The sequence below is a fragment of the Phragmites australis genome, chromosome 20 (assembly GCF_958298935.1).
Source record: "Phragmites australis chromosome 20, lpPhrAust1.1, whole genome shotgun sequence".
NCBI classification, from domain to species: Eukaryota; Viridiplantae; Streptophyta; class Magnoliopsida; order Poales; family Poaceae; genus Phragmites; species Phragmites australis.
Genome location: NC_084940.1, coordinates 8,155,100 through 8,179,119, shown reverse-complemented (window position 1 = coordinate 8,179,119; position 24,020 = coordinate 8,155,100). Strand labels below are relative to the sequence as shown.

The following is a 24,020-nucleotide window of genomic DNA, read 5'->3' as shown; positions in this document are numbered from 1 at the left end:
AATGGGTATTTTACCAGGACACTGTAGTTTAATAATAAAGCTAGCAAGACAAAAGGAAATTGGTCGTTGGCAACTTCATCAAAATCGCGATGCTAAATCGGGTCGGAACTCTCTTTTTTGGTAAAATCACAAATCATAGATTCTACTTCCTAAAAACGTAATATTGGTCTAGTCAATATCGATTATAAAATCTTACAATCATATGGCTATAATCGAGACTCTGACAACTATGGTTGTTGGTAACACCCTCCAAATCAACGCAAAGTTGCCAGGCCCCCTCTGAGTCCAAACGGCCAGCAGGGAGGAAGAAAGAAAAACTCAGGGCCGTCCCTGGGCATGTGGGGGGCCCAAATCCCAGGGGGCCTAAGCTGGGTCGAGTATCCTAGGTATATTCTTTTCTATATAGTTTTTGTTTTGATTCATTGTAGGCAGACCTAGGTTTTGTGATTCGGCTTCTATGGTGGTACGGTGGTAGTTCGGTAGTCTCAATGGATCCCTTGATTGTGACATCCTCTTGGCTCTCTCTTGAGTCTTGACGACGCATACCACACTTGCACGGCAGCAGCCCAGCGGCATCGCCCAACACCATCAGGATCAGGGCATTGGGCATTCAGGCCATTACAGCATAGAATTCACCATCAGCCATCACCCATCACTCCATCAGGTCCGAGCCAACAGCCAAGCGCCCTAGCCCTATTTTTCTCCTATTGTTTTATACTTATTTTATTGAATAATTATATTGATGAGTTTATATGTGTATCCAGCATCCGTTAATTGTGTTCTTTTCATCTTCTGTGTACATGTGCATCAGCTGATCTAGTGTTCCAACTTGCAAGCCATGCCTTCTACAAATCGGGTTAGAAAATATGATTCTGGTCATCAAAAACATAAAAAGAAACAAAGAATAGAGGAACTAACTCAATCTCAAAAAGAAGCCATGGATATGTTTATAAAAGAATTATAAATTCCTTCAGATAATTAGACACTGGACCAGGACCTGCACTTGATTAATGTTGTCAATGATCCTAATGATGGTGAAATAGAGACATAAAATATTATTGAGGAAGTTCTCGTTGACATCATAAATGTTCAAGTGGCTAATAATAGTGATAACATCGGCGACACTAGTTCACCTACTATTGGAGCACGAAAATGTGCCCCAAACAAAACACGACGAGGGCCTCTTACAACGAGGAGGCTCAATCTTGGAGATGAACGAAGAGCCAAAAAGGAGGGAAGTAGCCGTGAGAAGGTTGTGTCCTAAGCAAGAAAAGTTGCAGTCCCTCCCTCAGCACCTTGAGAGCTTATTTTATAGAGAGATAGGGCAAGAAAAATTTTCACCCTGCTCCTAAGATATTATGTTACAATTTTGTACATATGAGGGTATTTAGGGCCTTTCACCACTTTACATGCAATGTGGTAACTGGGATACTAGATCGCTATAGTAATACTATGGTGCATCGTTTAAATATCTCAGGTTGGAGCATTTCCCCAACAACACCCCCTCATCCTCCAGTTCCTAGGTCTCGAGGGGCGAGCGGATGTACAGAGAACTAGCTCCAGCCTTTTGAAGTCGGGCTATCTCGGATTATTCCTTGCCATTGTAGCGCAAACGTCTTGGGCAAGGAGCGAAGGCCGCAAAGCTCATCGGAGCTGCACGCCGAGGGTCCCCTGGTGGCAAGGCTCAGAGCCAATGATGGAAGTGACGATGACGTGGTCCTAAACCCCTCAGTGGGTGCCGCGGTGATGCTCAACGGAGACAGGGACATCCAGAGCCCACTAGCGGTGGCCGGAGGCAAGGCTGAGGGAGATAGTCCGCTACCCCTACAGCGGTAGATGCGGCGATGCTCGATGGAGGCAAGGACGTCCAGAGCATCACGGCGAGGCCAGATGTGATGTTGATAGCGAGGTTGAGGGAGGCAGTCCGCTACCCCTTAGTGGTAGACATAGTGAGGCTCGACAAAGGCAAGGTCGACTGGAGGTGAAGTTAACGGTGAGGCTGAGTGAGGAAGTCCACCACCCCCTCAGTGTATAGTCACGGTGATGCTCAACAGAGGTGAGGCCGGACAAAGCATCGCAGTGAGGTCAGAGGTGATGTCGATGTGAGGATAAAGGAGGCAATCCACCACCCCCTCAGCATATAGTCTCGGTGATGCTCTATGGAGGCAAGGTCGACTGGAGTGTCATGGCGAGGCCGGAGGTGAAGTCGATGACGAGGCCGAGAGAGGCAGTCTGCCACCCCTCAGAGTATAGTCGCATTGATGCTCGATAGAGGCATGGCCGACTGGAGCATTGCGGTGAGGCCAGAGGTGATGTCGACAGTGAGGCTAAGGGAGGCAGTCCGCCACCCCCTCGGCGTATAGTCACGGCGATGCTTGACGAAAGTGAGGTTGGTTGGAGGTGATGTCGACGGTGAGGCTAAGAGAGGCAGTCCTCTACCACCTCAGCGATATACGCGGCCAGGCTAGATGGAGGCAAGGGTGGCCAGAGCGTCGTGACGAGGCTGGAGGTGAAGTCGATGGCGAGGCTGAGGGAGACAGTCCACCACCCCCTTAGAGTATAGTCGCATTGATACTCGGTGGAGGCGAGGGTGGTCGGAGCATCGCAATGAGGCCAGAGGTGATGTCGATGATGAGGCTGAAGGAGGCAGTCCGCCATCCCCTCAGCGTATAGTCACGGCGATGCTCGACAGAGGCGAGGCTTGCTGGAGCATCACGGCGAGGCCAGAGATGATGTCGATGGTGAGGTTTAGGGGGGCAGTCCGCTACCCCCTTAGCGGTAGGCGTGACGAGGTTCGATAGAGGCAAGGTCGACCGAAGCATCGCGACAAGGCTAGAGGTGAAGTCGACGGAGAGGCTGAAGGAGGTAGTCTGTCACCCTCTTAGAGTATAGTCGCATTGATGCTCGACGGAACCGAGATTGGTCAAAGAATCAAAGCGAGGATGGAGCTGATGTCGATGGTAAGGCTGAGGGAGGCAGTCTGCCACCCCTTCAGCGTATAGTCACGATGAGGCTCGATGGAGGCAAGGTCGACTGGAGCGTTGCAGTGAGGCTGGAGGTGAAGTCGATGATGAGGCTGAGGGAGGCAGTTTGCCACCCCCTTAGAGTATAGCAGCATCGATGCTCAACGGAGGCGAGGCTGACCAGAGCACCGTGGCGAGGTCAGAGGTGAAGTCGATGGTGAGGTTGAGAGAGGCATTTCGCTAGCCCTTTAGTGGTAGATGCAGCGAGGCTCGACGGAGGCATGGCCGGGCAAAGTGTCGCATTGAGGCCGGAGGTGATGTCGATGGCTAGGCTGAGAAAGGCAGTCCACTACCCCCTCAACGGTAGATGCGGTGAGGCTCGATGGAGGCAAGGTTAGCTGGAGTGTCACGGCGAGGTCAGAGGTGAAGTCGACGACGAGGATGAGGGAGGCAGTCCATCACCCCCTCAACGTATAGTCATGATAATGCTCGACGGAGGTGAGGAAGGCTATAGCATTGTAGCGAGGCTAGAGGTCATGTTGATGGCAAGGCTGAGGGAGGCAGTTCGCTACCCTCCCTTAGCGGTAGATACGACGAGGCTCGACGGAGGCATGGCCGGGCGAAGCGTCACGGTGAGGCCAAAGGTTATGTTGACGGTAAGGCTAAGGGAGGCAGTCCCCTACCCCCTCAGTGGTATGCACAGTGAGGATCAACTGGGGCAAGGTCAGAGACAAGGCTGAGGGATCGTCATGATGACAGTGAAGCCTCGGAGCCTACCTATTCCGAGTTCTACTCAAGTTTTTTGAGATCTTGATCCTTGCACTGTTCTTGATCCAGCGTTGCGCAGTGCACACCATCATAGGCTTCCTAACCCCTGGCTCCCCTCACGTCTCAGTCACGAGCAAGCGGTGGGTGCATCATGCAGCATACGTGCAGTGTGCATTGCACTGAGCATAATCCCCCAACCCCCTCATGTCTTTTGGTTGTGAGAGAGCGGAGGCGCGCCTATAGGGACTCTCAAGTGTGATTAGAGTGACAACATTGCACACTAGTGCTTTCCCTGTGAGGTTCATGGTCCAAGGCCTACGACCTTTGGAGTTGCGACTCAACCCGATTGAAGCCTACTGCCTTCGTGGTTGAAGATTGACACTTGACAATATCGTGGCATATGGCCTTCGAGATAGTGGAGGAATTTACGCTCGACGTGATGGAGCTATACAACCTTCAAGGTGGTAGAGGATTGGACGCTCAACACGGCAGAGGCATACAACCTTCGAGGTGATGGAGGAATTTAGGCTCAATGCGACGGAGGCATACGACCTTCGAGGAGGTGGAGGATTACCTCAACGCGACTGAGGCATGTGGCCTTTGAGGTGCTAGAGGGTTTGTGCTTGACACGACTGAGGGCTGTGGCCTATGAGTGATGGAGGGTTACCTTGGCGCGATCGAGGCCTATGGCCATCAAGGTGGCAGAGGGTTTGTGCTCGACGCAACCGAGGCCTATGGCCATAGAGGTGGTGAAGGGTTACCTCGATGCGACTGAGGCCTGTGGCCTTTGAGGTGGTGGAGGGTTTGTGCTCGATGTGACAAATTCCTATAGCCTTCGAGGTGGCAGAGCAAGTACCACTGTGATAGGCTTCTGCCATCGTCATGGGCTTTTGCCGAGGCACGAGGCCGTTGAGGTGTCACTGAAGCTAGAGCCATTGAGGAATGTTTTGTAGATAGTATAAGATGTTTTTCATGGGAACAATGTCATAAAATGCTAGTATGGCGTTGTTCAGATAATACTTGATGCACATAATATATGGACCTTGTACGTTAGTGGTTACAGGGACATGTTGGCTTTATCTAGACCATTTTGTTTCCTCCTGATCAAGAACTAGAGAGCGCAATGCGCCAAATAACTTCACATCTTATGCTACCGCGGGCCATCATGCATTATGAAAAGTCCCAACAATGTAAAGTCTTTTAGGTGCAACAGCTCAACCAGACCACGTCTTCTGCTGTTAGCCATAACAACTCAGCATAGGTGCGCTCGGGTGTGAGCTCGACTCCCGCCGGCCACACAATAATTTTTTTCATAGCTAAGAAGGTGGTGAGGATACCTTTAGAGTCCAGGGGCCTAGGTTGAGGTGACCACATGACCACGCGGACAGTGTTGCCGTGACACGATACGTGGCGTCCTAGTGTGGGATGCGCACGTGGTCCCCAGACACGACGTCTGGGTGGGAGAAGAAGGTGTTGTACATGGACAACAAGCCTAGATGACGAGGACGTCGCTGGTGAAGGCGTTGATGACCTCGCTGGTGGACGCGACTGCAGATGATGGTGGGGAAGAGGTATGCGAGGCCGATGATGTTCATGAGCTTGCCAAAGAAGATGGGCATGAAGGCGCCACGCTTGCTTGCTCCCAGCGAGTCTATCGCCATCTGCACACTATTCCATTGGTCAACGAACGAGAACAGCTTTAGGAACGGCACCCTCGCCATCGTTCCACTCATTTTCATCGCCGATAGCCTATCCTTACGTCACCATAGGCCTCATGGCCTGCATCTGCAGGACCAGGAGGTGCTCCTAAGGATGTACAAGTACGGCAGGAGGGGAGACCTCACCAAGGGCCTCAGCCTTGACTCCATGCACTCGGTGCTCTTCCTCTCCTGGGCGTTGCTCATCTGGTTCACCAACATCGTCATCCACAAGTAGATCTCCAACAGCTGCGAGTGAGGACGACGATGTACCCCACACCTCCGTCTTGGCCGTTGAAGTGGAGTCGAGCACAACAACCCTCCACCGGGGCAACCGGGGTGGAGTCGATGCCCGGTAGGCCTCCGGAGTGGTGCTGAGGCATGGCGAGCTACGGAGGAGATGGGCTCCAGCCACGGAGTGGTGGGGCTCCAGTGCCGGCGTAGTGGGCTTTGGCTGTGGAGTGGGAGGGGCCCCGGCCACAGAGGAGATGGGCTTTGGTTACAGAGTAATGGGATTCTAGTGCGGCATGACTCGAGGACTCTGGCATGATGTAGTGGTGCTTTGGAAGTGGAGGTGATGGGCTCAAACCATAGAGTGGCGGGGCTCTGGTCGTAGAGGTGATGGGCTCATGCCACAAAGTGGTGGGGCTCCAACCGCGGAGGTGATGGGCTCAGGCCACAAAGTGGCAGGGCTCCAGCGTGGCACGATGAGGCTCCAGCCATGGAGAGGAGCGGGCCCCATCCACGGAGGTGATGGGCTCTAGCGCGTCGCGGTGCAGTGGGGCTCCAATCGTGGAGTGGAAAGGGGCTTCGGCCGTGGAGGTGATGGGCCCTGGCCATGGAATGGAGGAGCTCTAGCGTGGCGCATCGTAGTGGGGCTATGGCTGTGGAGCGGAGGGGGGCCCAGCTGTGGAAGTGATGGGCTTCGACCACAGAGTAGTGGGGTTCCGATCGTGGAGCGGAGGGGGTCCCGACCACGGAGGTGATGGGCTTCGACCACAGAGTGACAGGCTCTGGAGTGGTGTAGTGGGGCTTCGTCCGTGGAGTGGGAAGGGGCCTCCGTCTGTGGAGGTGATGGCTCCAGCCACAAAGTGGAGGGGCTATGGCGCAGTATGGCACGGATGTTGCCAAAGGGTGGCCTCAGGCATGGTGTCGAGGTGCAGAGGGGCCTCCACCTCCCACGCAGGGATTGATTGATCTGGCACTTACTACAGAGGGCCTCTCCCCGCATTGACCTTTGTTGCCAAGGTCACAAAAGGTGCGGTGGGCTGACTCTGGTAGCTTGAGCAGCTGAGGCATTGCTTGGTCACCAGAAAGCCTCGTTTGGTGAGCTTGTGCTTCGTTGGTGAGTGAAGGTACGCGGTCGTGGACACCTCGAAGCTGTGAGGAGCTCTTGTGTGTCATCGTGTGGATTGGCCTTCGGATTCAGAGGTGCCTTGTCTCTAAGTTGCAGACGGTCTCGAGAGCACGTCAAGGAGTTGCCTCCCCTTCACCATAGTCGTGCAAAAGAGAAGGCGTGCCCTCATCCATGGAGTGATGCACAGGGGCAGAGCCAAGGGTATTTTGGGTGACACAAGCACACACAAAATACCCTGATACCAGTACAGATTAGTTCTTTGTTGAGCAAAAAATCGCAGATACTAATACAGATTAGTGTCACAAGCATACCTAGAATTCTCATGCAGAGTGTGTTCTTGCTCTACCACTGGCGACGCACGACAACCTCCACACCGCAAGACAACGATGACTTCATGCCTAGCAGGGCCTTTTGCGAGCTCGCACATCTGGATCGGCACAGCGGGGACTCCCTGGCCCTGTAGGGAAAATAGTGAGCCTGCGTGGCAAGCTAGAGTGCACCAAGGGGCACAACAACAACCTTTCTCCATGTCGCGAGATTATGGTGGCAATGTTGAGCCTATAGAATGCGACGATGGTTACATGCGCTCACAGCGGTGTGACGGTGTTTCCCTTCGCACGTAGCTCCATGGGGCGAGCCTGCAACAGGTACAGACGCAAGGACATGGTCTCCTCTTGCACGCTCGCTGTGCATGGTGAGCCTGCAGAAGGCGACAACACCTTTGTGCTCATAGCCGCAAGGCCGTTGTGCGTGGCGACCGTTCCTAGTGCTCTGTTCTATGAGAAGTTTTGCCGTGACTCTCAATCCCTTGATCCTCCCCGGTGACCTCTTGTCCAGGTACCCACGGACGGCGCCATCTGTTGGAGCATGAAAACGTGCCCCAAACTGTGACGTCCCAAAATGCTAATCACATGATTAAGCATTTATAATCATCATGGCATTATGTTTAGGCATATTCGTTTGATAACTTGATTTTAAACATGTTTCAAAAGTACTTGGAGGTAGTTTAGGGCTCATTAGGAAAACCCTAAATGCCTTAGAGATGAAGAAGAGTAGAAAAAGATAATAGAATTAAGTTTTCAGCACAAGACCGCTCTCACGGTATGACCGCCAGGGGCATCCATGTAGGCTTGCCATGTGGGCTTCCCGTGGTCTGACTGCCACAACCCAGAGGCTCCACTTAAGGAAATCAGCCAACTCTCTCACACTCACTCTCTCTCACACTCTCACTCTCACTCTCACTCACTCCTTCACCCACATTGAGAGAGAGAGAGAGAGAGAGAGAGAGAGAGAGAGAGAGAGATCACCTCGACATCCACGACGACCGGAGATCAACAGAGGGAACTTTCTTGAGCTCCTCGAAGGCTTCCTCGAGCTCATCCCCTTCATCCTCTTCATCAAAAGAGTTCCTATGCGTATTTCTTCCACCTCAAGCCCCAAACCACCCCAGAGCCCGATCTCCGAATCCTAGCTTTCCCGAAGTGATCTCCTCCAATAGAAGGTTTCTCTACGCTAAGTTGAGACGTCCTCTACCATTTTCCTATCATTTCCAAGCTCTAGTCGATACCCATTCCATTTAGACCCAAGATTAACCCTAGCCTATGGTTTATCCATAGGGTATTTTGAGTTTAGCTTGGTGAATATTATCCAAATCACTTTATAAGTATTTCACTAGTCTCATAGAGCATTTTGGTACCCTTCATGGTCGAAGGTTTCGCCGGAGTCTTCACTGATGGCCTCGCAAAGTGGTGCTGGCAAAGTCTCGTGGTCTGACAGCCACTAGGGCCGGTCTGACCACTGACATGCCGTCGGTCTGACCGCCATGCGCCAAAACCTTCTGCAGGTCGACGCTCAGACCGCCACCTCCACGTCGGTCTGACCACTAGCTATTCAAGGCTGTGTGTACTTATGTTACCTTGTCTGGGGTTTCAAACTTCTGAAACCTAATCTTTTAGCGGTCTTTTGCAAATACCTTTGAAACACGATGCTCTATTAATATTCAAGCATGCATCATATGCACACTTTCTATCGTTTGATTATGTTCGCAATGCATTCTTGATTCGTTTAGAGAGCATTACATCGACAGTCCAAGCGAGTGAAGGCATCGTCGAGCTACATGAGTTCTGTGAGTATTGTGCGGGCAGTATCAAGCAACCACCATAGCAACAATGCAAGCACCTAAGCATACTCAACCTACTACTTTGGATCTCATATTGTAGAATTTGATAAATTACGCTTTATATATGTTCATGAGTAGTGGGTCCATTGTTGGATTTAGATGGGTGAAACCTATGTTGATTCGCATTACCGCTACCTTAAGTTGGTAATGATCCATATCCTTGTAGCCTTAATAACATTGTTGATATGTAACTTAAGAGTTATTTGAAATGCTTAGCAATGCATATGTCCTCGGTAGAAGTCGAGCAATGGTTCAATCGTTGTTCGCCATCTTAGAGCTTACTTATTGTTTACAAACACAATGATGATGATGAGAGTTGTATGAGATGTGAGGATGAGGCAATATGTAGGCGGTGCTAGGGGTAGGTTGGGATAGCAGTCCGGATGTCATAGACTGCTTGTATCGTTTAAGCACTATCCATTGGTGCCGTTGTCTTTAGCACTTTTCGTATAACCACATATTCGAATAATGGACGAATGAGCTAAGTATCATACGTCGTGCTGATGCTTGTCTTGCGGCTCTATGACGCGTAAGAAAAATAAAGAAGAAGCAAGGTGGCGGGGAGCCGGAGGTGTCCGAGACACGCTCGTGGTAACTCCAGTGCCATATGGGCATCTGCAAGTGGGTAGTTCTGGGTATGAGAAAGGTTTTCTCGGGGACTAAGAGGATGGATTCAGGTCGTGTGGGTAAAGTTGTACCCTCCTGCAGGGTGTAAAATTAATTCGAATTGTCGCATTCTCGGTTATGAGCATGCTTATGCCCATCCACATCGGTCGTAGAGTCACAAATATGGGATGTTGTGGTATGGCATGTTGGGTTATGGTTGAGATGATTCTACTTACAGAAATGCTTATTATGGTTCCAGTTACATATGTGCGTGTGGTGATGATGGGATAAAATGTTACCTGTGGTTATGTATAGATGCTCACATGTGTATGTCAAGTTGTATTTCGCTTATGAAAGTTACTTAACCATATGGCTGATTCCTTGCTAATACCTCAATACATTCTCCTTGAAGTCGGGTTATCTATATGTATCTATTATGGATTAAGTCTTTCAAGTACCTTTATACTCACGCTGCTTTTTTAGGTTCTACCGGTTAGGAGGAACTCATGTTTGGCTCATTCACGTCCGCCGATATAGGTGGCAGGAATAAGTAATGCAAACTACTCATGGGGCGATGTTTTTGGGTGGAGCATAAGGGTATATAGCTTCATCTAGCTTTTGTTGGTTCATAGATGTTAATCTTCCACTGCGTAATTTGTAGTTTTAGTTAGGAGGTGATCTGTTCTTTATCTTCCTAGCTTCCTTTTGTTGTAAATTGTGTAAATGGTTAAATACTTAAGAACTTATAACATAATTTAATTACTCACACTTTCTTAAGCTTTGTTACGATGTTATGTGTTGAAAAGGCATGTGTTCCGATCTTGGGCACAAAACACGTGTCAAGACTACCGGGATGGTATTTCAGTTAATCATCATGGTTGTGATTAAGAAAATGATTGCTTTGATGATTAATTAGAATACTATTTGGTCGGTTTCTCACACAAACAGAACATGAAGAGGGCCTCTTCTAACGAGGAGGCTCAAGCTTGGAGAGAAAAGGAGAGTCGAAAAGGAGAGGAAGCAGCGGTGAGAAGGTTGTGTCCTGAGCAAGAAAAGTTGGAGTCCCTCCCTCTACCCCTTGAGGGCTTATTTTATACAGATGGGGCAGGGGAAATTACCACCCTGCCTCTAAGATATTATGTTACAATTATATACATAGGTGGGTATTTATGGCCTTTTACTCCTTTATATGCGATGTGGTAACTGGATACTAGATTGCTATAGTAATGACACGGTGCATTATCAAAATATCTTAGGCTGGGGCGTTTCCTCCAACACCTGTTGCAAATGTTGGTACTTCTTTTCAGCCTGATATATTTGATCCAAGATATTGAGATGCCCTTGATCCTAAACAGGTTGTGTCAGTGACACAGGAACCAGGGGTCCCCGAGTCCCAAGGCCAGATCAGCAGTTTGCCACATGGCGCCCTCCCGTGAGGATCATCTCCGCGAGGTGCGAGAAGACTAAGTCCTGGGAGAGGGTGCTCGAGGCCACGAAAAGTGGTCCCCGAGTACCCGAGTTCCCCGATGACCCGAAGAGACCGAGTGCCGGGAAGAGAGTGCTCGGGGCTGCCAACAGTGGCCCCTGAGCACTCAAGTCCCCCGACGACCAGAAAAGCCGAGTACCGGGAAGAGGGTGCTCGGGGCTGCGAATAGTGGCCCTCGAGCACCCGAGTACCCCGAAGACCCAAAGGAAGTCAGTTCCGGGAGAGAGTGCTTGGGGTCGCAAGTAGTGGCCTCCGAGCACTCGGTTCCCCGAGGACCCAATCAGTCCCTTGCCGGTGGCCCCCACAGGGGTCCAGCGGTGAGGTGTCAGCTGGTGAAAGGCCCGATATCGCATTTAAGAGGGCGTGTGACCTGTCGCCTCCAACTGCTCCTGCCACGCTCGTTGTCAGTCCCTGCCACGGCCTGGCAGGGGAGCGTGGGGATATTTAATGCATGGGTCCCATCGCGGGACATCCGGCGCACCTCGGGATAGCATCGCGAAGCCCAAGGCGCCCTGCCTGCCGCCCTGCTGTGTCAGGTGTACAAGATCGAGCGGGCACGCCGGGCTGTTCAGTGGCTGCCTGGTGGGCCCTCTCCGCAGCGCCCATTGCAGAACGGCATGATGACGAACAAGACCAGACGGGGGCGTGTTTTCAACCCTCCCCGTCACCTCGTGCAGCAGCCCATGATGGTTGCTTTCCATTTATGGTGCCTTGGAACTCGTGCCCTCCCTTTCTGGGCACGCTACCATCCGGTGAGTATTTAAGGCAGGGCGGGCTCCCCGGAGAAGAGGGGGGAGAGAAGGACGAGTGGACAGAGACGGCGAAGTTAGAAGCAAGCCGAGAAAGAAGACAGAGGTTCAGTACGAGCATAGAAGCTCAGATCACTGAAGAACAAGGAACCCGAAGCTCTAGCCTAGACAAATATTCTTGTAACCAGCAACATCTCTGAGAAACATTCTCAGAGCATTTATAGCATACACACAGGAGTAGGGTGTTACGCTCAGTGCGGCCCAAACCTGTCTAAAAACCTCCAGTGCATTTACTACTTCTGCATCCGATCCTTCCATTCCACTTGCATCGCATTTACGCCCATTTATTTCACCCGCAAAACAGATTCAGAATCATCCCCCCGGCCGAATCTCAAAGGGGTCCCTCCGGATCCCTACTTGAGGAGTCAACCCTCCGACAGATTGACATTTTAGCAAAAAAGATCCTAAAAGAGACTTATCAATTCACAAAAGATAGATTTTTAGAAGGTTTTCTACACTATTCTATACTAGAATTCTATCAAATGAAGATGAGTGCAATAGAGATTGGCTTGTGTATTCCAAAGAACTCGATAGAGTATTTTGCTTATGTTGCAAATTACTTACAAAAGGGTATCGAAAAGGTCAGTTGGCAAATGAGGGGCTTAATGATTGGACACATCTTGGTAATAGACTTAGTGAGCATGAAACAAGTACATATCATGTTTTGAATATGGTCACTTGGTATGATTTGCGTAATAGATTGCAAAAGGATCAAACTACTGATAAAGTTGCTCAACGACAGCTTGAGAAAGAAAAGGACCATCAGAGAAAAGTTTTGTTCAGAATTGTTGCCATTGTAAAATTTCTTGTCAAATATCATCTAGCATTTTGTGGTACTAATAGCAAACTGTATGAAGATAGCAATGGAAATTTCTTGGGAGTGATAGAAATATTGGCTGAATTTGACATGGTTATTCAATAGCATGTTTGCTGTATTACAAATGATGAAACTCAGGTTCATTATCTTGGTCCTAGGATTCAGAATGAGTTGATACAATTGCTTGCTTCTACTATTAAGTCCAAAATTATCAAGAAAATAAAGAGAGCAAAGTATTTCTCTATCATACTTGATTGTACCTCTGATGCAAGCCACCAAGAACAAATATCTTTAATTATAAGATATGTGGATTCATCTTAAGTCCTATTTGCATTGAAGAATCATTTTGGACGTAAATGATACAAATGGGTAAGGACTTTTTGACGTGCTAGAGAATGAAGTAAAGCATCTTGATCTTGATATAGATGATGTGAGAGGATAAGACTATGATAATGGGTCAAATATAAAAGGAAAACATCAAGGGGTACAAAACAAATTTTTGGACGAAAATCCTAGAGCTTTCTATTCTGCTTGTGGTTGCCATAGTCTTAATTTAACATTTTTTGATATGGCTAAGACTTGTGGTAAAGCTATAGATTTTTTTGGAATCATCCAACGTATCTACACAATTTTTGCTAATTCTACCAAGAAATGGTAGATTCTGAAAGATAACATAACAAGATTGACTCTCAAGTCAGTGTTATCTACTCGTGGAGAGAGTTGTGTTGAAAGTGTTAAAGCTATCAGATTTCAATATGCAGAGATTCAAGAGGCTCTACTTCAAGTATCTGATAGTGATAATGATCCAAAAATAAGCAGTGAGGCTAAATCTCTAGCAACTAATGAACTTGGAAAGTATGAATTTTTAGTGACAATAGTCATTTGGTATGAAATATTATATGATGTTAATTAAATAAGTAAACACTTGCAAGGAAAGTATATGCTTATTGATGTTGCTATTGAGAAAGTGTGGGGGTTGATTTGTTTCTTCAAAGGGTACAGGGAAACTGGTTTCTTAAATGTATTAGAGTTACCCAAAGAAATTGCACTTGGCATGGATATTTGTATAATATTTCGTAAAAAGTGAAAAATTAAAAGAAAGAGACATTTTGATGAGAACCCAGATGACATAAATGTTGCCACACAATATGTAGAGGAATAATTTAGAATCAACTATTATATATCTATTGTTGATCAAGCTATTTCCTCGTTTCCAAGGAGATTCAGTTTCTTATTTACTTCTGATACATTGCCGTCATTGGATAATAAGAGCTTGAAATTTTCTTGTGATTAGGTTGCACTTAAAGGAGACGGATAATATGATATTGATGCTAATGAACTATATGTGGAATTGATTTTTCTTCGAGATTTCGTTCCAAAAGAAAATATGGGTCTTGTAGAAATTCTAAAGTTTTGAAGTAACATGATTGTTTTCTCATTGCAACTATTGCATATAGAGTTCTATTGACTATTTATATGACTGTTGTATCGGTAGAACGAAACTTTCTAAATTGAAGCTATTGAAGTCCTACTTGTGTTTTACAATGACACAAGAAAGACTTAATAATTGGCTACAATAGCACTTAAGAGTGATATGCTGGAGAAGATTGATTATAAATATATCATTGAAGATTTCATTTAAAAAACTCTAAAAAAATGATGCTTTTTAAGTGAAGATTATGCAGCAGTCAAGAATTTGAAGACCTGTTCAAGCAACAGGTACAATCTTTGGTCCATCATATTAGTAATATATTATTATTATTTTATTAACATTTAAGTTTAAACCTCAATTCAGAGTTTGACACAAGGCCCTAGAATTTTCCGAGACAGCCTTGGAAAAACCAATCAATACTCTTTGTCTCACTCAGGCTGTGCCATCAACTGCATACGACGGCCGCAGCGGTTGCTTACCTCCACAACATACAAATTCCTCATTCTTCATATAGGAGTACCAGTCTACCAGGACACTCCATGCATGTTTGAACGAGGAAATGCGACTAGACAATCTACGTCGCTGTCGAGCTTGCCAGCTGCTACAGAAAATTCCATCTTGACCGTTTCGAATTCGCGATGCCCGGCCATGGCGTTTGAATTCGCGCGAGATTGCCAGCTGCTACAGGAAATCCCATCTTGACCGTTTCAGTGGCCCGGACGTTGAGCAACGACGTTCGGCGGTCTCCCAGTGTTCCATCACGAGGACTACGTACTGCGTTTTCAAAGCAAACTGGTGGATTGACGGGACTAAGTCGTACCTGTTTTTTTTTTTCAAAAAAGTTAGATTCACCATTTTTATTTATTTATAAATTTATCAATATTTAACACATTTATTTAATTATGAAAAAATAGTACTTTCATACCTGCACATAATTTTAACATGTAGACGACAGTAATATGAACATAACAAAATTATTTAAGTTTTAGATATTTTCCTATATATTTTAGATTATTTCAAACGATTTATCAATATAACTATTATTCCTTTCGCTATTTTTTGGAATTTTGAAAAAAAATTATATATACATATATATATATATAATATACACGTATATATATAGATACATATATATCTGTATATATATACACATACCTAGGTCCATATAAATAGTAACTATAGTAACTTAATCTTAAAATTACTTAAATTCTTAATGCTTTAATATATGTAGTAGATGAAGGTCGGCCCGGCGACGACTTTGACCGTAGCTCAACGCCTGATTTCCACGGCACCTCTGCCCATCGCACATGGCCACACTGTCTACACGCGCCACAGCTACTCCGAGAAACGTCCGGTTTGTCTTTTTTCTCGGCCACCACACGCTGTGCCGACACGAAATTACCCGGGGCTTGCATTGCATCGCAGAAGGAATGACCGGCCGATCCATACGTATGATCGATTGGGCAGTGTCCCACGGCACGGGAGCTGTACTTAATTTTTTTATTTTAGAAAATTAAATTTGCTATTTATCTATTAACAGATTTTAGATAGAAGAAATGCCAGAACACGAAAAACGAACCGGCATGTCGTGTCGCTGCACGTAAAAAGGCAGGCACCGTGGCACTCGGGGCAACTACTACTAGTCTACTAGTCCACTACGACTTGGCGCAGCCATTGTCGCTTGAGCAGAAGAATCGCTTTCTCTTTAGGTGTCCATGAAAGCTGGAGCGGCCGGTCAGCTGGTGGCGGGTGCCCGCTTGTCCGGTTCGGCCGCGCTCTTGTCTCATCTTCTCGTTGTCATCCTCCTCTGCCTCGCCAGTGCGCGGGGAGTTGCCGGTGCCGAGCGAGGTGAGGCGGCGGCGGCGGCGGGCGCGCGGCGGGTGGACGTGGGGGTGATCCTGGACCGGACGACATGGGTGGGGAACATCAGCTGGGCGTGCATGGAGCTGGCCCTGGAAGACTTCTACGCCGACGCGCGGTACGCCAAGTACAGCACCAGGGTCAGGCTCCACCTCAGGGACACCGCCGGGCCGGACCCCGTCGACGCCGCGTCGGCAGGTACGTGCGCTAGTTTCCAGCTCACTCTCGCCACATTTTCATCTTGTTACTGCTCATTTTTCATTCGTTGTGTACCAAACTCCAATGCGTTCGTTCACAATGCGAGCAATTTGCGGAGTGTAATCACTGATTGAGCCCATTTTCATGCATGTTTGTTTCGTGTTTGGCTCTAGCTTGTGTCAAGCTCGATCCGAACCTACCGAGAATCGCTTTAGCTCGACCCGTATTCCGTAGTACACAACGACCTCTTTTATAGGTCCGACCCAAAAAAGGATGGGTTTCTGAACTCCTGATTTATTTGTGACGCCAGAGGAACATAGCACAGGGTAGTCCTGTATGCTATTTTCCCTAATGTTATCTTCTTGGGCCTACGCGATGCGGTACCTCGTTTTGTTCCCCCCTGGTTCTGTGGACTTCTGAAAATTATAATGTCCAGCGCGTAGGTTACAATGTCACTGTTTTTCAGTTAGGATAAAGCCCAAAGTTGCTTGGAACCTCTTGTTGTTTTTTCCCCAAAAAGAACCCCTCTTGCGGTACCTCGTTTTGTCTTAAGTTTTTCTTTGGTAACTTAGTCTCACAATCCCTGGATCTGCTGCAGGTTTCATACAGATTTTGTCCGTGTTAAGAATTTAAATGAATGAATGCCACTGAACTTTTCAGTGCCATTAATTGTTATGCACTTACATATGCTTGGGAAACCCTGCAGGTGTTGATCTACTAAAAAATGTCCGCGTGCAAGCAATCATCGGGCCACAGACATCAAGCCAGGCCAAATTTCTCGTGGAGCTTGGGAACATATCGTCTGTCCCAATCATTTCGTTTTCTGCAAATAGCCCGTCCCGATCGCCCAGCCAAACCCCATACTTCATCCGGACGGGGTGGAACGACTCTTCTCAAGCAGAAGCTATCGCCTCACTTGTTCAAAAATACAATTGGAGAGAAGTCGTTCCTGTCTTCGAGGATGACGATTCCAATGCTAGATTCATCCCCGACCTTGTCGACACTCGTGTTTCTTACAGGTGCAAGATTCATCCTTTAGCTGGAGAAGATGAGATAAAAGGAGCTATCTCAAGCTTAAAAGGCAATTGGACAAGTGTGTTTGTTGTGCGCATGTCGTATGTGTTAGCCCTTAGGTTTTTCCGGCTTGCCAAGGATGAGGGGATGATGGGCCAGGGCTTTGTCTGGATTATGGCATATGGTTTGACGGATATTTTTGATGTATCTGGCTCTCCTGCTCTTGATGTGATGAACGGTGTTGTCGGGGTTGAACCTTATGTTGAAGACACCATAAAACTTCAAAATTTTAAACAGAGATGGCGTGAGAAATACAGAATGGAAAATCCAGATACAAAACTAAACGACCCCACAGTGTATGGTTTCTATGCATACGATACCGTATGGGCATTAGCATTGGCTGCAGAGAAGGCTGGATATGTGGATTCAGACTTTGTGCTGTCCGAAACAAATAATGGGTCCACTGACTTGGACAGAATCAGTGCTTCGAAGGCTGCTGGAAAACTGCACAGCGCATTCTTGAAGATTGGTTTCCTTGGCATGACTGGGACATTCCAAATTCAGGACTGGCAATTGGTATCAATAACTTACAAGATAATAAATGTAGCTGCTCAAGACATAAAAGTAGCTGGTTTTTGGACTCCAGAATTTAACATATCTGGAAGTCTAAAAAAGAAGACTAATCTTCACACCATCATATGGCCAGGAGGCAGTGACAAAGCACCTAGAGGATGGCTATTGCCAATGAATAAAAAGCTCAGAATAGGCGTACCTGCGAAATATGGGTTTGGCGGTTTTATTCGATATGAAAATGGTAAGGCCAAAGGGTTCTGTGGCGATGTATTTGAGAATGTTATTCAAGCATTACCCTATGACGTACCCATTCACTACGAGGAGTTTGGAGACGGGAAAGGTAAAAGTAGTGGAACTTACGACGAACTCGTCTACAAAGTTTATCTTAAGGTATGTCTGGACTTCGCTTTGTTCCATTTTGCTCTTTGCCATGATCAAGCCAGAGGAGTTAAACTTGGAGTTCAATCTAACCAATGATACAAATTTATTAGTTGATTATAAATGATCTGGCCTTATTGCAAAATGCTGTTCTTGTTGCTCTTCTTGAGTAAACATGACTGGTAGTATGTGATTATTTTATTGATCATTGGTCATGCAAATATGTAGGATTATCCATTTATAGTTAATGTCTATGCACTTTTTCATTATATATTTCTATACTATGATTATGCGTAATTCATATACACAAAACATCAGTATTCCTTGGCACTTACAATTTTTTTGTTTTGCGCTGGGCCATATTCCTGCTCTTGTGCAATTATCTGATTGGGAAGTTTTCTAGATGTGTATTTCTGTTTTAGTGAATGTGTATTGTCAGCTAACTGCAACACTGTAAGTGGCGATTTATCTGAAAACTCCGAATATAAGGCAGTCTCCCTGGTATTAATCTAATCAACTATTAGTAAGTTGGTCACAGACTCCTATCATCAAAAGCATAGAATTTCTTCTTTACAGAATACTGAAAAAGAATTATTACCCCTCTTAAGTCATAGTCAAATGCTTTTTTGTAACTATTATTCCCCAGGTGATTAGCAATTTATTCTACTTGTAAAAATATGTGCGAAGTGGTAAACATTCATAGCCTCTACTCTAAAGTTTCTCAACCAATTTTATGTGAATTGCTGGCAGGAATATGATGCAGTAGTAGGGGATATAACAATTTTGGCCAATCGTTCTTTATATGTGGACTTCACTCTTCCTTATACCGAGTCAGGGGTACGCATGCTGGTTCCAGTTCGGGACCAGAGACAGAAGACTGCATGGACATTCCTAGAGCCTTTAACAGCTGATCTATGGTTAGGAACTGGGGCATTTTTTGTCTTCACAGGCTTTATAGTTTGGTTTATTGAGCACAGAACAAATTGGGAATTTAGAGGATCTCCAGGCAATCAATTTGGATCTATCTTCTACTTCTCATTCTCGACACTTGTATTTGCTCATAGGGAGAGGATCGTGAACAACTTATCAAGAGTTGCAGTATTAGTTTGGCTTTTTGTGGTGCTAATATTGCAGCAGAGTTACACTGCAAGCTTAAGCTCAATTCTCACAGTAGAACAGCTTCGGCCAGCAGTAACCAATTTAGATGAAGTTATCAGGCAAGGGTCCTATGTTGGTTACCTCAACGATTCTTTCTTGCCTGGGCTTTTGAAACGGTTGAAAATTAATGAATCAAAGATGATTGCCTTCAACTCTCCTGAGGAGTTCAATGATGCCTTATCAACCGGAAGAGTTGCCGTCATTGTTGATGAGATACCGTACCTCAAAGTGTTTCTCTCAAAGTATTGCCACAACTACACTATGGTTGGGCCAACTTACAAGTTCGATGGATTTGGTTATGTAAGTGTCTTTTCCTTATCGTTTACAGTGGCACATTTTTGGCACAACTAGATGCTGAATCATTTTTGTTGCTTTTTACTGTAGCATATGCTGTATTACTAGCTCATGTTTTGTATATTTTGATGTCATCAAAGCAAACTTTTGGCTAAGATTTGAGTCTATTGTAGTCTTTGACTGTTATTCTGAAATTCCTGATTTTTTTCAGATATAAACATGCCAAAGTAAGGATGAAATGGGTGATCAGATATGTTTTCTTGAGAATAAAATTCAAGATCATGCCTTATAGAATGTGGTGCCATATTATTAATTTCCAATTGGGAATAGAAGGCATACATGCTTCTAGGAGTATTCAATAACATGAATAAATTTTCTTTACTAGATTGTCATTTGCTTTGCTCTAAACTGTGTGATCTTTGTTCAGTGTGTTTTGTAGTTAGATTGTTAACTATTTTAATATTGAAAATCATGTTCAATACAATTACCCCTAGTGTTATGCAGGGATTATATAAATAATCCATATAATATAACTTTGTCACTGTTAAGCAAGGCCTTTATAAATGATTAACATAATTGCCCCGGAGTTATGCAGTGCTTGTACTTCAACCATCGATGTCTTTCTCATTCCTCATTTATGTTCTATTTCTGTAGGCATTCCCCCGAGGCTCTCCACTCACACATGAGATTTCAAGGGGAATATTGCAATTAGCATCAAGCGACAAGATGGCCCAACTGGAGCAACAATTGTATGGTGATACAATTTGCCCTGACAAAAATGACTCCCAAACTTCAAGCAGCCTAACATTGCACAGCTTTCTTGGGCTGTTCATCATCACAGGGGCGTCTTCAATGTTGGCTCTGATTCTGCATGTTGGCATAACCCTTTATAATCACTGGTGTGATTTGATCAGTGCCATCAGTCAGAGTTCATGGCGTGGATTGCCTGCCATTCTCTTTAAGATCTTTCATGAGAATGATAATAGCTCTAATACTCCAGATATAGATGAACCCAGAATGGCAGATGTTGATCGTACAACTGAGAGCCCATGGAGCACATCTAATCACATCATGGAGAACTTCGATTCAGAGACTGGTATGGGAAGCCCACCGGAAGGGGAAGGAACGCCAGGCAGGGAAGTTTCAGTTCAGGATCCTGATCCACTATCGTTTGCTTACATGCATTCTGAGGGGTAGTTGAGCAGCATTTTTTTAATCTCTTGTCAAATGTGAGGGCCAAAGAACTCTATGGTCATCGCATAACTATACTGTTCAGTGTAATTGATTCATTTGATGCATAAATATGCCGTCTGTTTTTAGTTCCACCATGAATACAAGTGTTGACGTGTATTGCTGATTGTTTTCATGAGTAGTTAACTAGACAATTCGACATTGTAAACATTCCTGTTAGTTAGATGAGACATTTCGGCATTGCAAACTTACGGTGGGAGAACCTATCTGATGCCTATGTTCTGAAATAAACAGTAAAATTTGTGTCATGTTGTTTTTCCCATCCCGTGAACTTCATCAAAATTACCAAATACTTCCCATTGAAAGGTACCACCAACTGTTGCTGTTTCCAAACTCTGTTACAAATCACCAATCATGAAAATTGCCTTATTATGAAATTCAGTACCAATCAATTTTCCATTATAGCTCTTTGCCTGGTCACTCTTGAACAATCGGTCTAATACTGTTACTGAACTAATGCTTGTTGATGATTGATAAGGTGCATGGGACAGACGCCTAAGCAAACATAGCATTTCATACGTAAGTAGACTACTGTATAGTAAGTACATCCTCACATAAACAGAGTATAGAACTGCATGCTAAATTGATGTTTTGATCCTGAATTTCTGGAGGAAATCAATGTGTATCCCTAGCTAGAATGATATGTACCCTCCAAACTTGACAAAGGATGATATGCAATGAAGATTCAAATCTTCATAAGAGAGAACTACAGAACTGTCATGCGTATACACATAACAATCGATGCACCGGATACTCAGATCGAAACTATCTACTCTTGTCATCAAACCATAAAGTATTTCATCCAGGTACATTAACATAACATGTAATGCACGTTTGCAAGCTTCTAGCTACTGGTTGTACCCTTGCACATAGTCCTGGAACAATGAGTCCACTGTAGGAGTAGAGCAGGAGCTCCAAGAACCAACGCTGCCGTCCTCCGTCTCATGATCCATTGCTCCCAAGAAGAAGCGGTCTAGCCCGGCCGCCTCCTCGCCGGTGTGGTCGTTCTCTCCGAAGCACTGAATCTGCCCGAGCAACATGTCGATTTCATCATCCATGCAGCCAAACGTTGCGGAGGCCGAGCTCGCCGTCGGCGTTGAGTTCGAGCTCTCCACGCCAAAAGCCGCCATCGTCTCGCCGGTGCTCGTCGACAGCGGCGGAGTGCAAGTGCCGTTGAAGGCCTCTTGCACGCTTGGTCCTGTGTAACTACTTTGCGTGAGAGACCAGAGCCAGGAGTAGCTAGTGGAAGTAGCAACGGGTAGCTGTTGCAGCTGCCTCTCCGAGCTATCACTCGCCGCCGGTGAAGGAGAAGCGGAAGGGGACGGGCTCGGCCACAGCGGCGCACCGAGGTTGCTGTAGTTGTACAAGGTGAAGGCTGGGCCGCTCTTGAGACGCGCGTGGCGCTGGTGCAGACGCATGCCGAGCTGCATCCTCTCGAGAGCCGACGCGGCGAGGTAGCTCCGCGGCTGCGAGATCGGGACGTCCGGGAGGAGGACCCTCGGGTGCCGGCCGCGGCCGCCGAGCAGGCGCCGCTTGAGCTTGGTGTTCCAGTGGTTCTTGACGTCGTTGTCCGTCCTCCCCGGCAGCTGCGCGGCGATCGTTGACCACCTGCCATAGATCATGGACATGATCATCGATCAGTGGAAGAATCCCTCAGCTAGCTAGGCGCAGCTGATTATTGATCTACTAACTCTAAGTTGCAGTAGTTGAAAAGGTGTTTGAATTTTATGCAATTATGCATATGCTCACCTGCTCCCGATGCTGATGTAGAGGCTGCAGATGAGCCTGTCCTCCTCGTCGGTGAAGCTGCCGTGCCGGATGTTTGGCCTAAGGTAGTTGAGCCACCGCAGCCGGCAGCTTTTGCCGCACCTGTTAAGCCCTGTGTGCAAAGCCGCAAACGATCTCGTTTAGCATTCTTGCATGTCCAGTCCAAGTTCACCACAGCTAAGGTACGGTCAGACAGCTCAGAGACGTACCGATCTTGTGGGGGAGCTGGATCCAGTTGCCGCCGGTGCCGTGCTCGTCGATGTAGGCCTTGAGCACGGCGTCCTCCTCCGGCGCCCACGGCCCTTTCTTCACGGTCGCCTTGTCGCAGCACGGCGCCCTGCCCATATTGATCGGTCTCTTCTCCCCTCTCTTTGCTGCTCGCTCGCGGTGGTCAGGTCGAGCTCTCGAGTGGCTCGGAAATGGCGCGCGGCGGTGCAGCACTGCAGCTAGCTTGCTGCGGCGTGGCTGATGATGCCTTGAGCTTGAGGCTGTGCTGGCTGGGCGTTTCATTTATAGGAAGGGGCCTCGATGTGGAATAATTTTTTTTTCGGAATTGCTATACAACAGTCGGCAGATACTTTTAGTTCGTTGGAGTATTTGGGGAGATGAACTGTTGTAGCTGTTTCTAGGTTATATGTCGATGCATACTGCAAAATACTGTAAACTAGATGTGATATTGCAAATGTTATGAACCACATGTCGCTACTTAAATACTGTAGATGCATAAGTATCTTGTATCTGTTATACGCCGATAAAAAAAATTTCATTTTAAATGATTGGGGCTAGTTTTATAATTAACTCAAATTTCACATTGCCTCAGTTCATTTCTTAGCTATGTTATCTCAGGGTGCACTCTCAAGACTTAGAGCTAATCAGTATGTTAAAATCGTTGTGCACCCAATGTAAGTTACGGAAGGTACTATTTCCGCTACTGCAAAATTTAGGTTTTCTTGCACATATTCTCTATACAATCACAACACATTGCAACTTGCAAGACCCTAATTGACATTCAATTTAGTATCTCTTAAAGTATCCGCGCAAGTTACATACAAATATCTCCAAAAAAACATATAAGGAACACAAAGACATGGATGGTCTATGATCTCATTAGACAATTGTTATATAGGAAGCAAATTTTATAGGATTCTGTTCAGAAAGACTTTATTTATATCATCTATTTCATAATTCAATGGTTAAGCTAAAGAAAAGAGAGAGAGTGAACATGTGTTATTATAATGGAGAGAGTCTTTTGTAGGACAGGGTACGCGCTTAGATTTTAGATTCCAAAAGTTATATCCTGTGTCGATCGATAAAAAATTTCTTCCACTGGGGCTTACTAAAGCGATAGGTCATTAGTCAACCACTAGCTGAGTTACATTCAAATTGCAGGATTTTGGTTGAGGCAAGCAAATT

General features: G+C 46.3%; 2 protein-coding genes across 2 annotated transcripts; one reads left to right on the top strand and one right to left on the bottom strand.

Annotated features, from left to right (window-relative positions):
* The first annotated feature begins 15,612 nt into the window (after positions 1 to 15,612).
* Positions 15,613 to 20,944, top strand: LOC133902169 (glutamate receptor 2.9-like). The gene is made up of 4 exons (XM_062343767.1): positions 15,613 to 16,172; positions 16,879 to 18,149; positions 18,888 to 19,595; positions 20,244 to 20,944. Exons 1-4 carry the CDS (start codon positions 15,830 to 15,832, stop codon positions 20,784 to 20,786), a joined length of 2,865 nt encoding a protein of 954 aa, XP_062199751.1. The 5' UTR covers positions 15,613 to 15,829; the 3' UTR covers positions 20,787 to 20,944.
* A 380-nt stretch (positions 20,945 to 21,324) lies between these two features.
* Positions 21,325 to 23,102, bottom strand: LOC133901250 (transcription factor MYB36-like). The gene is made up of 3 exons (XM_062342548.1): positions 22,817 to 23,102; positions 22,590 to 22,719; positions 21,325 to 22,448 (listed from the first exon to the last, which is right to left on the bottom strand). The coding sequence occupies exons 1-3, from the start codon at positions 22,950 to 22,952 to the stop codon at positions 21,689 to 21,691; spliced, it is 1,026 nt and encodes a 341-aa protein (XP_062198532.1). The 5' UTR covers positions 22,953 to 23,102; the 3' UTR covers positions 21,325 to 21,688.
* Between the last annotated feature and the right edge of the window lie 918 nt (positions 23,103 to 24,020).

Bases quoted from the DNA above. Each gene is read 5' to 3' on its own strand.
- LOC133901250 (XM_062342548.1), bottom strand. From the start codon at position 22,952: ATGGGCAGGGCGCCGTGCTGCGACAAGGCGACCGTGAAGAAAGGGCCG. The intron at 22,720-22,816 runs GTACGTCTCTGA...CTTTGCACACAG, and splicing joins CCAGCTCCCCCACAAGATCG to GGCTTAACAGGTGCGGCAAA. The intron at 22,449-22,589 runs GTGAGCATATGC...GATCTATGGCAG, and splicing joins TACATCAGCATCGGGAGCAG to GTGGTCAACGATCGCCGCGC.
- LOC133902169 (XM_062343767.1), top strand. From the start codon at position 15,830: ATGAAAGCTGGAGCGGCCGGTCAGCTGGTGGCGGGTGCCCGCTTGTCC. The intron at 16,173-16,878 runs GTACGTGCGCTA...GAAACCCTGCAG, and splicing joins CGTCGACGCCGCGTCGGCAG to GTGTTGATCTACTAAAAAAT. The intron at 19,596-20,243 runs GTAAGTGTCTTT...CTATTTCTGTAG, and splicing joins AGTTCGATGGATTTGGTTAT to GCATTCCCCCGAGGCTCTCC.